General features: G+C 35.2%; 1 protein-coding gene across 5 annotated transcripts in view; it reads left to right on the plus strand.

Annotated features, from left to right (window-relative positions):
• Positions 1–16,402, plus strand: part of DIDO1 (death inducer-obliterator 1) — a 96,103-nt gene that overhangs the window by 63,473 nt on the left and 16,228 nt on the right. For all 5 annotated transcript variants that reach the window (XM_037915842.2, XM_037915844.2, XM_043527486.1 and 2 more), the window contains 9 exons: positions 5,286–5,751; positions 6,632–6,791; positions 7,533–7,649; positions 7,903–8,010; positions 8,682–8,817; positions 9,558–10,095; positions 11,012–11,165; positions 14,126–14,215; positions 15,734–15,929. In XM_037915842.2, the coding sequence (XP_037771770.1) occupies positions 5,286–5,751; positions 6,632–6,791; positions 7,533–7,649; positions 7,903–8,010; positions 8,682–8,817; positions 9,558–10,095; positions 11,012–11,165; positions 14,126–14,215; positions 15,734–15,929 (1,965 nt within the window). The remainder of the gene's footprint in view (positions 1–5,285; positions 5,752–6,631; positions 6,792–7,532; positions 7,650–7,902; positions 8,011–8,681; positions 8,818–9,557; positions 10,096–11,011; positions 11,166–14,125; positions 14,216–15,733; positions 15,930–16,402) is intronic.

Raw genomic sequence — 16,402 nt, forward strand, 5'->3', positions numbered from 1 at the left:
TGACTTCACTTATTATAACTTAAAACTGACTCCTTAATTCAGTTTGGCTCATTTTGAACCCGGTACATTTATAACACATCATGAATATTTTTTAGCTATAAGAGTAACCAACAAATGAATACTGCTAAATTTGCATATACATCTTATGTATGCATACAATCACTCCTAAATTTGCATAAATATTTTTGAGCTAAATGACAGTACTCGATGGAAAATTTGCAATAAGGTACATTTTTTTTCTGTTGAATGAACTGTCATAATTATTGCTGTGTAACTCTTTACAGTTTGATTATCTACCATTCAGTGTTAAATTCCTCCAGCACCAGCAGAAAAAAAATCCTTTGTTACTATCAGATACGAAATTCTTCCCAAACAAAGCAGCTGTCACTTAAATGGGAGAAATACAAAGTCATTGCAGCTTTACACCAGATCATGATTTTTATATCAAAATCATGATTCTTGATATCAGACTTGTAAAGTTTTCATAGTAGGGAAGGGGAAAACACTTCTAAGCTTCCAGAGATTAGTGTTTGAAATATTTACTTTGAAAAAAACAATTAAAACATTTCATTTAAAATTCTTCCATGAAAGCTAGGAAACATTTACTATTTATTAACCCTGAGTTTGATGTATAGATTGACAATATTTTGTGGGGGAGTGTGTGTGTTTAAATACCTGACTTTGATACACAAAAGCCAGGGAAGCTCAGATTTCTCAATCAGTTCTTTAATAGCGGTTGTGGCAAAATATTTGCGGTATATACATACACACACAATATCACATATTGCTTTCAGACCCCCCTGAAAATTCTAGTCAACATAGAGTTTTATATGGGATGATTAAATAGCTATGCTTTTGTGGATGTCGATTATAATAGGATTTTATTCAGTTTTGAGTCTGATCAGATATTTCAGTGGAATTACTATACTACGACCACTAGGTATCTGGACCGAAATAGGAATGTATGAGCCTACCTTATGGTGCACGTTGAGGCTTATCACATCTCACTTCGTTTGTCAAGCGCTATTACATAATTTAAAAAGTCTGTTGGGCAAAAGACTAACATTTTCAAAGCAGCTGCTGTGCTTAATTGTTGTGAATGTTATAACAACTAGGTCAAAAAGGCACTTCTTAAGGGAAATATGGATGGTTCTAGAATATCATCAATACCTAAAAATGTGTTATCTCCATTGTTCTGTGGAGGCAATATCTCCCTCAGCAAAAACAGATTTAAAAAAAAAAAAAAAAAAAGGTGAACCACAGAAAGGGCAAAATCTAGAAAAACAGCTAACCACGTCTGTCTTTGTAAGTAGAAGACAAAAATTTTAACACTTCTTAAGCTTTCAAAAATGTCCGAATGCTTGAACTGATGCAGTGGGGGATTTTGCCCTTTATTTTAATTGCTTTCTTTTACAACTAGAAGATTTCTCACCATTTTGAGCTAATTGCTGCAGTTACTTAATCTCTGCTTGGGCTGAAATTTGTAGGATTTCATTTCTGTGCAGATAGAGGCCATTTTTCTTTAAATGTAATGTCTTATTAATAAATACGTAATTTCCCATAAAATTGCCATTTTTCTGATACGATCAGGTTTTAGATTGTTCATTTTTTAAATGAAGTGTAAAAATAGGATCAACTGCAATATAAAATATTTTAAAGGGGGACGATAACTCTAGTTATACTACAGAATGATGATGCTTTCCTCCAGGTTTTCCCCTCGGATCCTAGAAAAACTGCAGTTGAAGATTTTGAGTTCAACTTCCTGCTTTGAGTTATGATTACGTGCATTTTTACCATGAATATCTAGGGCATTTCTATAAAATTAATCCCTTCAGCATTCATATGTCAGAATTGTTTCATTTGTTTTATAAAACTGGATAATTTGCATATCCCAATGTTTAGCCACATCACTTATCCCTACCTGAAGAAGTTTACAATCTAAGTTAGACATAAAGCAAAGCATGGTAAGCCAATGGTGCTAGAGGGGGTTGGGAGGATGATGGTGGCAAAAGTATTTGTGTATGTTTTATATTCATGAGGTCACGAGTATGTATTAAGCTACAACAGGATCAAAAGTCATATTTGAGATATAGAAGTATATAAAATCTTACATAATTTTCTGTTGGGTAAAATGCTTTTGGGCTGACACACGTAACTGAATTTCATATGTATTCTAAAAATCCTTACACAAATCAATGCGACCTTGGGAGACCTGCATAAAGTTGCTAAATATGAACCATTTATAACTGCATACAAAAGACTCCTGTTGGTAAATATGACTTCTTCCTTTTTTTAAATATTCTACACAACACTTACAAATATAACAAATACAAACAAACCTCTCTCCAGAATAGTCTTTTATTTTATTTCTACAACTCTAATATACTAGTCAGGAAGTGCTGAGTCATTCACTGTTACCACATGAGTAATATAGTAACACTGCTCAGATTTCCCAAAAGTCTTGGCACTGAGGAAGACTCAAGGTTTCACCCAGTTTGTTTTCAAATCCCAGATGTGCTCTGCCTTACTTTGTACTGACCAAAAAACCATGCTTCTGCCCCTTTTTACTGAAAGAAATAAGAAAAGATATGTACTCAAAATGAGTAGGAAATTCAATAAACCAAGAAAGAAGGGCTGGAAATGTTAGTTTCTGCAGCTACATCAATACATGGCTCTTGGGTATATTTGCCTCTCCTGTTCCCAACATTCCTGACCGTTGAATAAAGTATCTGGGCCTTCTGCCTCCAGTAATTCTGATGAACCTGTTTTGGCCAAACTGAAATGGTAGGAAACCCTTCTCTGTCTAGTTTCTAGGCTGGAGATATGTTTCGGTACTATTGAAGTGCTTATGTACCACAAAGAAGGTACTATGGAAACCTCTAAGATAGATAATCTTTACCAATGAAGGAACTAAATTTTGAGAGTTAGGCGCAAGCTTATTACATTGCAACATCAGTGAAGGCTCATCACATTAGACTGTTCGGCCCTTTTCCTCACCTCCCAGTCTATATAAGCATTATGTATTACTATTATTTCATAGTTCCTGTACATCCTCACTTTGGCTAATATTGTCCCAGTACACTGAAAGATGGGACAGCAATAGTTTCAGTGAATCATTTTCAGGACAAAAAATTACTCTAGTTCACTCAGTGAAGAAATTCACTCATTCATTCCACTTGATCACACTCAAGATGTCAAAAGGAAGTTGTTTCATCCTGGACTGGAAAGGGTTACATTTTGCCCCACAAGAGTCAGGAAGGAGTCACTTGGAATGTGAGTATTGACTGAGCAAGTGTAACTAATCTTCAAGATGCTTCAAGCGGATCTTCAAGATGCTTACATTCATGTGCCAATAGCTACTTCCAACTACAATATTGTGTCATCTGGTTCATTAGAACATCAGTTCCCTGAGTTCTGATGTTTTGTAATAACAGACCATCGAAAGAAGGTGTGGACCTGTCTCTGTGTCTCTAAAGATAATGGAACTTTTTCAACATAGTGTCAAACAAGTCCAAAAGTCTATCTCACCTAGGAGATTACACATCTCGGAGTCCATTTCAAAAGAGATGGAAACATATTTATCCTAAGAGTCTGAACTTCGCCACTGCTTTCTGATTCTATTGCGTTGGGTGTGAAGGGTGAAGAACAAAACGTGTTGGGTCTCCTGATAACTTGTCTTGAGGGCATTCTATGGGAGAGGTCCAGGAAGTGTACCAAATCCTCTATGGTAAACTTGACTTCTTTGATTAAATCTTATATTTAGAAGTCCTACTTGTTTAAAGTGTTCTGTGTCATTAAAAGGGTCTACGTTAACTAGTCTAGCTACTTCTAGTCTGAGAGGAGAAGCACAAAGCCACAACTTGGTCTTCCCAGCATTCCTTCAGAAGGAAGTAATAGAATGACATTTCAGGAGTTGTTCCTGAGTAATCTCCCACATCCTCAGTCCTTCACATAAGGGACTATTCAATGTATCATAAAAGATCCAGGATGGTGGTGTAGCTATTAGAATTGTTATCTGTAAATGTTTCTGTATGTAATACCCCAATGTGAAACCGTCCCTACCTGCTTTTGCTGATTTTACTGATCCTGCTATGCTGAATCATTCCCTAACAGGTCCAGGAATTATAGCATGGGCACCTTTCTCACCACCTTATGTTCCCAAGTGGAGTTGTAGCACAGTTGAGAATTGGGGCCTTCATTTGCATAATCTTATACCTTTTCCTGACATCAAGTTGCCTGTCTAATATCTTACAGCTTTGCAGTGGCAGAGGGAGAGGCTGGTAATTAGAAAAACTCAAAGTTAAATAAAAACTTACTAATAAATTCTTAGAGATGTCAGATTATTTCACTTACTTTCAACTGGAGCAATTAGAATGAGAGACTGTATGGAAGCTCAGTGCAGCAAACAGTGCACAACTCAGTCCTTAAATCATGTTCATGTAAAGGAAAAGTAATTGATTTTTTTAAAACAATGTTTAGTTTAGTAAAAGTCAGTCAAGCTCTTGGAAATGATTTCGCCACTGTGAATTCGTTCTCTCAAATTTACAAAATCTAGACAATAACTATATGTACTGGAATAAGCGTTAAGTAAATTGTTATAGCTTGATTATTTAATTCAAATAGTAATATGTGGTACATTAAATGTTCAGAAAACACCGGTGAAGTCTTTTCATTGTCATGCAAGTTGAATATTAATATCTGATTGTTAATGAAACCCATGTCTGGACTCTTTGAGGGTGGTGTAGCTTTTTAAATGTTTTGTATACATTGTGATGTGTCCTCATAATTTTTCTTTGAGAATCTTAAAGGAGTTTGTCTGAAATGAAGTAATCTCAATCTCCATATTAAGCCTCCTCTTTGTGTGGAATATATTCTGTCCAGTGTTTAAATACTCAATTTATTCCAAACCAAGCTAAGATATACCAATGCACATTTTTTCCTATTTTAATAAAGCCAGTGAAAGTTAAAGAAATTGTGAGCTTGTAATAGGTTGTATGACAAATTGAAGTTGATGCCTGTTTGAAAATTAGACTGGAGGCATTGTTTCCTGGAGACTGTTCTTTCTGAATGAATAACTGGTTTTCATTACTAGGAGGATGTCTCCCATCTAAATGAATGTCAAAAGTAATAATACAATTATCAAATCTGTTGCAGAATGAAGATACTAAGTGTAATATAATTTTTTTATATATATTTGTAAAGCTTCTTTGGTATAGTTAGGTATTACTGTACATAGCCATTATTTTATAGCCATATCTTTATTGTTTTTCTGTTTGTTTTAACAGCTCAGAAGGAAGAGAAGAAGAGTGAGGATAAACCAATAGAACCTACTACAGCATCAAAGAAAGGAGTTGCTTCAGCTTCTACAGTTGAGAAACAGATGTCTTCCGTGTCCAAAAACCTTGGTCCAAAGAAGTCCCCATCATTTACTAGCACTTCCCTAACTAAACACCCAACTAAATATTCTGCTGCGAGTTTCAAAGGTGTAATTCCTAAGAAATCTTGGCTTTCATCAGGCAACGTTTCCTCTTCAAAACAGTCACCTCTTTCCCACGGTTCACCATCAGTTTCCAAAAAATCAGTTGTGTCTTCCAGTTTACCTGGAGGGCTTAGAAAAACAGCAATGTCTTCCACTTCAGCTACGTCTACAATCACACAAGCAAAAGGAGCAGCTAACCCCACTCAATCACAACCCAACTCTCAAATTCGACAAAACATACGACGATCCCTCAAAGAAATTTTATGGAAAAGGTGGGAATTCAACACACTTACTTTGTAAAGGCATTAACAAACTTTGAAATAAATGTTTAGACTGCACTGCTCTTTAACAGTGATAAGGAGGCAGTGACTTCATTCTTCAAGTGAAACAGTTGACATAAGCTTAACATTAAAGTGAAGTAAAGAAAGTTTGGTAATATCTCACATTCAGAGGTAAAAATTCCAAATGCACAGAATCAGAGTTGAATGTTAATGTTCTTAAAGGGCAGGGAAAAAAACCTGAAGTATTATGATGGCAATTTTAATACGAAGTCTTAAATCACAACATAGAAACTTTTATAATGCAGTTGTTACTAAGTTAAAATCTAAAGAAAATATACAGAATATAGTATGGTTAATATACTTTTCTGTTGCCAAAGGATAGAAGTGCGTGATGGATAGGTTTACCCCTTTCCCTATCCCCCTCCAAGAAAAAAATATTCTGTGCCATAGTAGTAATCACATCATTTAAAAACAAATCAGTTATTGACAAACACTAAAGCACCACATAATTTCAAACGATTGCTAATTAGTTTTAAAGTAAAAAACAAAACGAAATCAGAGCAGGTTACACAAACAAGTACAATGTCATCTTAACTTTTCCTCTTTAGTGGTAGGGAAACTAACTTATTGTAGTTCCCTTCAAAAGTGAAAACAAAAATACTTGTGTGGAGAATATTGCCTCTAAGGCCTTGAACCAGCAAACATTTAAGTATGTGATTAACTTCATGCATGAGTAGCCTCACTGCATTCACAATTTTATTTATTTTATTTTTTTTTGAGATTTTACTCACAATTAAAATTGCCAAACTTATTTAATATCAATGCTGTTTTTAGAGGAAGTATAATAATTTATTTATTTTATTTTGTACAGAGTCAATGATAGTGATGATCTGGTCATGACAGAGAGTGAAGTGGGCAAGATAGCACTGAATATTGAAAAGGAAATGTTTAACTTGTTTCAAGTTACAGACAACCGATATAAGAGTAAATATCGCAGTATCATGTTCAATCTTAAGGACCCAAAAAATCAGGTTTGTGTTCTTAAACACTGGGTATATGCTAAAATATATGAAACCTCTTTGACACTAACAGTTTTAATTTCCATCTCCAAAACTCTACTAGCTCTAAATTTTGAGGCTGTAGAACTTACCCGAAGTTATTCCAAAATTATTCACATCTTGACTGAAAAGAAGTGATTTTATCATACAGTTATCCAAAATGTCTTTGTGTGTGGCTCATTAATTCCTAGAACACTTGGTTACTTTGATTCAGAATACAATATTGCTTATAATGATATACTGGGCAAAGGTGGCAAGAAATTCCAACTCTCTCTACCTTTCTGGCATTGTGTGACACGTTGGATGACTTCAGCCAGAGTGGATCCACAAATTCACTGGAGATGACCAGAGTGATGATTTTTTTAAAACATGAATTGAATGCTTGTGAAAATGTAGACTTGAGAGCAGAGTAAGCTGAGGTCCTTTTTATTCTCAGAACAGGTCTAGCATGGGCAGTGGTAGTGGAAATGCAGTTCACCTTACACTGGAGAACTACTTTTAGTGATCAGAAAATAGTTCATCTGTATGCCCATTCATCCTTAGTATCTGATCGTACTAAGCCTTTTCAATTTTGCTTATACCTAGTTAGTACCTTTTAATAGGGAGTTCATAAATTAAGGAATAAACTTCATTCTTCTGCAAGAATCTCCTTTACTAGTTATCTAACTCCATTAGTATTCTTCAACATGTCAGTAAAGTAGGTTTTTGTTTCAGGGACTTTTCCATCGTGTTCTTCGTGAAGAGATTTCTTTGTCAAAGCTAGTGAGAATGAAGCCAGAAGAACTTCTCTCCAAAGAGCTGTCTGTGTGGAAAGAGAAACCAATCAAATCAGTAAGTAATGTAATTCTGTTTACCATGTATTCACATAGGAATTATTGATGGGTTTGTGATGTTGTTAAACTACTTTCTAGAGTCATATGCACAAAAGTTTGTTTAACATTTGCTGAGGGTGAGAATTTTGGCAGACCAATACATTTTGTAGCCATCAGTGGTTACTGAAAGAATAGGTAATAGGGTATAAAGTAGTGATACAAGTACATATGTGGCTTTTTGATGTTAGAATATAATTTTATGCTTTTCTTAGATAACAGAGTCAAGAAGTAAATCTCATGAAAGCAAGAAGTCAGCCATAAAACAGGAAAATATACCAGATGTAAATATGGAAGATTCTCCACCAGTGTCTGACTCAGATGTAGGTATAAACAGTTGTTTAAGTGCTGAACCACTGAGGGAAATGTGTCAACTAGTTCTGCATACCATTCACCAAAAAATGAAAGTTTCTAAATATGTAAAATAACCATTTGTGTTTTACAAGGATTTGCGTTTTAATTTTAGGAGTGCACCAAGCTTAATGATGGGCATACTACTGCAGACGTTCTTTAAAATCAGACACTATATATTTATCTACCTTTTGATGCTCATTTTAAAAAGAGAGTAACTTTTAGAAGTGATCTTTGTTTTTGAAGGGTTAATCTATGCTTTCTGCTAACTTTCCATATGAAAACACAATCGATAATATCACAGTTTGGTTGCTGGGAAAACTTCTGATTTGATAGGACATATTTTTGATGTCAGATGGGGAACGAGAGCAGAATAACTCTTAAAAAAGAGAGCTCTTGATTTCCTGTGATATCTCCTTACTAAAGAGGGAGGGGGAAAAAAGAAACACAGGTAAAGTGATCATGTATGAAGAATGTTTTCAAAATACCATGCCTTTGCAAAGGTGCTAATGAGACCAAATGACTTTTTAAGGTTTTTGTTGTTAAAACAACTAAAATTCAAATTATGGATTCCAAAGGCTTTGATATATTTGAAATTAATGAACAACCAGTAATATTTGTTTTTACATTTGTTCATTTTTAGGAGCAGCAAGAATCAACCCGAGATGCACCAGAGAAAAGTAGTGCTCCCCTTCTGGATATTTTCAGTAGTATGTTAAAGGACACAACAAGTCAGCATCGAGCCCATCTTTTTGACCTGAACTGCAAAATCTGTACAGGTATACATAATGTTCAGTTTAGAGATAATGTCAAATTAGTTTCAGAGTAGCAGCCATGTTAGTCTGTATCCGCAAAAAGAAAAGGAGTACTTGTGGCACCTTAGAGACTAACAAATTTATTTGAGCATAAGCTTGCGTGAGTTACAGCTCACTTCATCGGATGCATTCAGTGGAAAATACAGTGGGGAGAGAACACATGTTCTCTGTGTATATAAATCTCCCCACTGTATTTTCTCTGTGTATATAAATCTCCCCACTGTATTTTCCACTGAATGCATCCAATGAAGTGAGCTGTAGCTCACGAAAGCTTATGCTCAAATAAATTTGTTAGTCTCTAAGGTGCCACAAGTACTTCTTTTCTTTTTGTCAAATTAGTGTTGCACATAAGATTTCTTATGTATAAAGGGCCAGTCCAACACTCACTGAAGTCAGTGGGAAGATGTCTATTGACTTCGGTAGGCTAGGACAAAGCCCACGTTGTTTGATAGTACTTGTTAATTGAATAAACTGGTCCTTTTTGTAGTTGTGTAGAGTTAATTGATATAATTATCTTTTTTTATTTAGACCACCTTAGCTCTATTTAGTTGTTTATTTAGTATAGGTAGTAAACTTTATTTTCTGTTTTGAGAGAGAGAAGAATGCTCCGCTGCAGATGTTATATAAATTATTTGGTGTTTCTTTCCAGCGTGATTTATTATATGAGTAACAATAAATAAAACTTTTATTTGTCTAATTTAAAGGTCAGATTTCAGCATCTGATGATGAACCAGCACCAAAGAAATCAAAATTGTCTATGACTTCTGCTAAAAAGATGGAGACACAATCAAAGCCAGAAGTAAAGCCAAAATATGAAAGTTCTACACCAACTGCAGCACCTGAAACAGAGGCAGTATCTGAAAACACAGCAGAAACTCTTGGCTCTGTAACAGAAACAGTCTCTCAGTCAGTCTTGGAAACAACATACTTTCCAACAGCACAGGGGCATAATGCAGAATCTACTTTGCCTGAAGAGGTCTCCATTTATCCTACCTCTTGCATTGCAGGAGTTGTCACAACAGTAACTGTATCTGGCAGGGACCCCAGAACGGCAATGAGCAGTTCATCTGGTACTGTGACCTCAGCATTGCATTCCAGCCCTGCACCTGACAAAGTTTCCATGGTGGAATCCAGACAGGAAACATCAAAATCTGTTTTAACAGCTCCTAAATCAATATTAACAAAACCATCATCCTCACCAGATCCAAGATATTTGACAGTTCCACCATCACCAAATATCAAGTGCGTACATTTTATAGTAAACCAATCTCCTGAGCCTTTGACATTACTATTTTCTACCAATAATATGTTTTTTTCTATATTAAGAAGAAAGGCAGTTCAGATTTTAAAATATGTCCTCACTCAGAAAATCTTTTGATTTATCATCCCCTCATTTTTCCTCTCCAAATGTCATACTCTGCCTACATTAAAAGTAAAGGGTGTTATGAATGTGGGATAATGGGTATATAAACTTTAGTATAAATAGAGAAAACCAGTGGAGTTACTCCAAATTTACATTGGTATAGCTAAGAGCAGAATTTCATCCTAAAATTAAAACGTTCTTAGACTTCATTTTGGGGGTGGTTTGAAATTGTCTCACTAATTGATCCATTTAGTAAAAGGACAAGGGTCACTTACATTCAATATGCATAACAGGGAAAACAAACATATCCTATAATTTGGATGAAATTGTTTTGTTTTTGTTTTTTTCAAAGTCAGTTATAATTTATAGTCATATTTAGTTCTTTACCATGAGGATGTTTTCATACATACAGTATCATTCACTCACTTAGTGGAAGATGCTTAAATTTACTATAGAGTCTGAGATAATATAATCACATTGCTAGCCTGACTCTACAAAATATGTCTCTCACAGTACCCTTCATTCCCTGTCTCTGCATATATGCTTTTATTTTCAGTAGCTCCTTGCATTCTTTCACCAGGATTCAGTTAATTTCCAAGCATAATTTAGATAATTTATAATACAGTCAATTTGTCACTTATTTGGATTCTGAGTAGCAATTAGATGTTTAAATTTTCTCAGAATATCTATTCACTTGTTTAAAATGCCTAAATATTTGAGGAGTGGGGGGAGGCAGAAGAAAGAAGGGAAAGTGTCATTTCTAACCTTCTTCTCTCCCCCGATTTTGTTTTGCAGCATCACAGAGTCACGATCCCCTCAGGATGGAGATACTTCCCTCTTTCTCTCTCGTCTCAGTACCATTTGGAAAGGATTTATTAACATGCAAAGTGTGGCCAAGTTTGTCACTAAAGCATATCCTGTCTCTGGGTGTTTTGAATATCTTAGTGAGGTTAGAACAGATGTTTGTATGTATAGAATATGTCTATATTTTTCGCTTGTTACAAAGGTTCAGGTCACTTGTTAAATATTGCTACACTGAAATTATAACAACACTAAATGGCATCACTTTACTCAAAGGAAAAACTATCTGTTGGCTCAGTATGCCAGTGTGAAAGTTTTGGAGGTAGGAAGCATTTTAACCACGAATAAAGTAGTTGATATTTTACAACACAACTGTCACTGCTGAGCATATGGTGGGTATCTATTTGGTATAAAACAAGCAGACAGTTCTGATACTGACTACAGATGGTCAAATAATATTTGCAAAAATTGTCAAAATTATTAAGCAATATTTTTGAACAGTTGATTCAACAATTTACTTTTAAATTATTCACCTCGCTCTAATACTGAACTTAACATTACAATATTGGCACTATGGGCACTTTGTGCAAAACCATTTCTGAGCTTTTTAAATACTGGTAGCAAGTATAAAAATAGCTTTATATTCGAATACATAAACAAAATACTTACATAATACTTTTAGAACAGCAATTATAATGTCAAGCAATGCATCTTTTACCTTTTAAAAATATTTCGTGTACTGCACTGAACAAAAACTAGCTGTTTTCTGTTAAGGAACCAATTTTTTTCCCCGCATTATAATCTCCCCTTTCTAGGGGACAACAAAAACTGTAAAGTTAAGACTGATGTCTTAAACCTGCTTTCTTTTGCACCTGTAATATCAAACCATATGGGTAGGATTTTCAAAAACACTTGGCATTGGCCTAACTCTGCTCCCATTGAAGTCAGTGGGAGTTTTACTATTGAATTCCTTGGGTCTTCTGCAGTTTCCACGATATGCTATGCATCCGATGAAGTGAGCTGTAGCTCACGAAAGCTCATGCTCAAATAAACTGGTTAGTCTCTAAGGTGCCACAAGTACTCCTTTTCTTTTTACGAATACAGACTAACACGGCTGTTACTCTGAAACTTGGGAACAGAGTTAGGCCAATTTTGGAAACTTTTGAAAATCCCACCCTGCACCTAGAAATCAGGCCACGGGGACTGGATCCAGTGCTCACTGAAGTCAACAGAAAGACACTCACTGACTTCAGTGAACATTGGGTTAAGTCTCAGCTGTCTATGTGGCTCCCACTAAAGTTGGAAAATTTCTGTTGTAGATCCAGTAAGTCTGTATTAAAAGTCCAGCTTTCAGTGTTGTTTTTTATCTTTCTGACTCTTGGCAGTCAAACTTTTAAATATATAATATATGTAGGGCTTCTGTTTTTCAGGGTTTAGAGATGTCATTTTGGGGAGTTATTTTTAACAATTCTTTAGTTTTATGTATCTGTCCAAAATCAGGGTTTTTTCCATGTTGTCTGTTGGATACACTGTATTGAGTAATGAATATATAAATTACTCATTACAATAACATATACTTTGGAATGTTTCCTAGTGTATTGTAAGGTAGTACTGTTTCAAATAGCACTATTTTAAAGTGCACGAGGGAAACTATAGTGCACATCCACAAGGTCTACATAGACCACTTAATGTGCAACACAGTGCACTTTAAAAATAATCCCCCCATAGTTCACATCACTGCTTTGAGTAGACAAGCCCTTAGTACTCAGTAATCCTATCCAGTGTTTTTCTGGTGTTTATTCGATAAACACTACTTTCATTTTTTTATTTATGTATAAGTTTGTTCTCTTTTGCATTGGATGCATTTTATTGGTTATCATCACCAAAAACCTCAAATCCGAAACCCTAAGTACATGGCAACGTGTGCATATGTTCAGACAAACTGTTGTTCCACTCAAAATAGAGACTTCACATTTAAAGAAAAATATAACATTTTTTTATGGTAATTCTTTTTGGAACAAGTTCTGTAGTTCTAAAACAAGAAGCCCATTTTAAAAACCTTAAGAATTACTTAGTTATTAAAAGGCTTCAGAATCCTTAGGGTCCTCCAAGAGCTAAAAATGGCCTTGTTTTGGCTTCAGTACCTGAATTGGGTATCTGTGACTGTCTTAAGACACTCTTGGCAAGAAAAAAGCAGCAGTTTAAAAAATGGACTCTGCTTAAAACTTTCTTAGAGACATAATTTAAAAAAAAATATTTTTCAGGCCAGGTTTGAGAAGTATGATCTTCTGGTGTGAGATTAGATGGACCACTGGGTCTGATCCTCTTTGGCAATTTATATGGGCCTCTGAGAAGTGGGATATTGCACTTTTTATTATTTTATATTGATTAAAAACAAATGGTAGAGGGATATTTTATTTCTGGGAGTATGCAGATTTGAGTGACCTGATGTTACAAAAAAGTGTGCATTTGTTAATATAAAAACAGATTGGAAACTTTCTCCCTTTTTAAAGCACATTTTATGAGGGTATTTATATTATATTTTATATATGAATATAAATGTGTGTTTTAGGTCATGACTTTATTATTTTTAGTTGTAATATGGAAGCCATAGTGGTAATCACTTACAGTATTTGTACTGATAAAATTTCCTGTAGCAGTCTGACTGAGAGAACCTAACTAGAACACACATGGCTCATATTCATGGGGCATAACATTCTGTTAAATTGCAAGTAAGGAAAATAATTTATACTGCTATACTGGGAATTAGGGTGTTAAAAAATTCACTTGTGTATAAAAATTGGTGCTTACCTGCCCAAAGCAAAGCAAATGAGCAGATTTAGCTAATGGTGCATATGGAAGTCCTTCAACTTTCACAGTCATTCTGGACTGCCTTTTTCCTTGTAATATACTGTCACCCTCCCAGTAATGTTCAATAACTACACTCACCTTGCAGTTAAGAAATAAATATTATAATGTTATAGCCTCCTCTTCCTGGAGTGTAGCCTCCAATAGGCTATTGGGATAGGGCAATCTGCATTGCTTTTTAACAACATATTGTGTGTTTATGATGCTTTCTCATATTACCGTGTAATACTTCTTGTTTAGGATTTACCAGATACAATTCATATTGGTGGGAGGATCTCACCGAAGACAGTCTGGGATTATGTTGGCAAACTCAAATCTTCCCTTTCTAAGGTACTCACTTAAAATCCTATGTATAGCAGTGAAGAAGAAAACTAATCTTATAAAACGTAATCCTAGAAATGTAGGTCTGGAAGAGACCTTAAGAAGTTATCAAGTCCATCCCCCTGTACTGAGGCAGAACCAAACTGATGTAGACCATACCTGACAGGTGTTTGCCCACCCTGTTTGTAAAAACCTCCAGTGATGGGGATTTTACAACCTCTCTTGGAAGCCTATTCTAGTGCTTAACTACCCTTATAAAGTTTTTTCTAATATCTAACCTAAATCTCCCATGCTGCAGATTAAGCCCATTACTTCTTACGTGGACCTGGAGAGTTGATCATCATCCTCTTTATAACAGCCAGTAACATATTTGAAGACCGTTATCAGGCCCCCCCCATGCCCATGTTTTTTAAGCTTTCACCATAGGTCCGGGGTTTCTAAACCTTTTATCATTTTTGTTGCTTTTCTCTGAAGTCTCTCCAATTTGTCCACATCTTTCCTAAAGAGTGGTGTCCAGAATTCAACACAGTACTCCAGCTGAGGCCTCAGCAGTGCTGACTAGAGCAGGACGGTTACCTCCCATGACGTGCTTCCGACAAGTCCTGTTAATACATGCCATAATTATAGTGGCCTTTTTCGCAACTGCATTACATTGTTGACTCCTATTCAATTTGTAATCCACTATATTCCCAGATCCTTTTTCAGCACTACTACCACCTAGTCAGTTATTCCCCATTGCATATTTGATTTTTCCTTCCTAAATGTAGTACTTTGCACTTGTCTTTATTGGCAATTCTGATATAGTTTTAATTGCTAAACCTCCAATATTATCTGAGATGATGCCCAGGAATCCAGTGGAAACATTTAAAAGTTAAAGTTTTTAAATTGGATTTATTGAAGAAAAATGTAAATTTGTGTATTTTGAGCATCTTAACCATTTTGATCCTCTACAATGTTAAATGGCTCAAATGCCTTACTTACTGCTCTTTTGTGAGTAAATGAGTGTACCAAGTGAACCAAGAGAATTTAATTCTTTAGTGTTAAATATTTATATACAATTTTAAAAGGGGACAAAGTGATTATGTAATGTAGGCAAGAGGCTTTACTATTAAAAACACTGATGGAAATGGAAAATCCATGCATTACAATATTAATATCTGTCATGATGCATCACAGTAAGAGTATTCCCTTCTTCAGTATTGCTGGAATGCTCAGACTACTGATTTGTTAAGAGGCAATATTTAGATGCAAGATACACAAGTAATGTTTGTTTTCAAAATTGTGTAGGGCTTAAAACTAATTCTATTTTTAATTTAAAATAATAGTTTTAGGCACAGTGATATTCCTTTCAATTATAGTATTGCCCTAATGTAGACAATTGGTGTTGATTATTGCCACAATTTATAGAATATTGGGTTTTTTAAATTAAAAGTGAAGAACTTTCCAATGTGGTAACATCCCATTTAGCACTTCATTTGCCAGTTTAGCACTAGATCAACAATTTCCCCTTGTACTTTTGTATTGTAGGAACTGTGCTTGATTCGTTTCCACCCTGCAACAGAAGAAGAGGAAGTTGCCTATATTTCTCTCTACTCCTATTTTAGCAGTCGTGGTCGTTTCGGTGTTGTAGCTAATAACAACAGACACGTCAAGGACCTCTACCTGATCCCGCTGAGTGCTAAGGACCCAATTCCATCCAAACTCTTGCCCTTTGAGGGACCAGGTAAGCACATACTTTGTGGGGGGCTAAATGGTACCCAAAATTAAATCATAATTTCAAACATTCTAACCAAGACAAATGATGTTACTGATTTTAGGTGTAATACATGCCCTCAAGTAAGTTCCAATGGAAAAATAGTTCATTATGTAAAAATAGTTGTAAAAATGAAACCTGTAATTTGGGAGTAGCAATAAGTAAACTCTTTGCCCCAAAGATTAAATAACCTGTAATCAATACAGTCCTTTCTGCAGTAGGGTTGGCTTACCCATTATTATGAGCATGAATTTATCCATAAAACTTGGTAGATAGATCAATCATTCTATAAAAACACCACTGCCAACACATCAGCACAAAGCCAGCAGGAAATTCCAACTTTGGAAAGCACAGGAATCAAGATATCTACTCAGATGAAAGGTAACGTTTGCTACAACTTCACAGCATCATCATCTCACTCTAACTATGACTTTTTTCCTGTG

This window comes from Chelonia mydas, chromosome 13, assembly GCF_015237465.2.
Source record: "Chelonia mydas isolate rCheMyd1 chromosome 13, rCheMyd1.pri.v2, whole genome shotgun sequence".
Classification (NCBI taxonomy): domain Eukaryota; kingdom Metazoa; phylum Chordata; order Testudines; family Cheloniidae; genus Chelonia; species Chelonia mydas.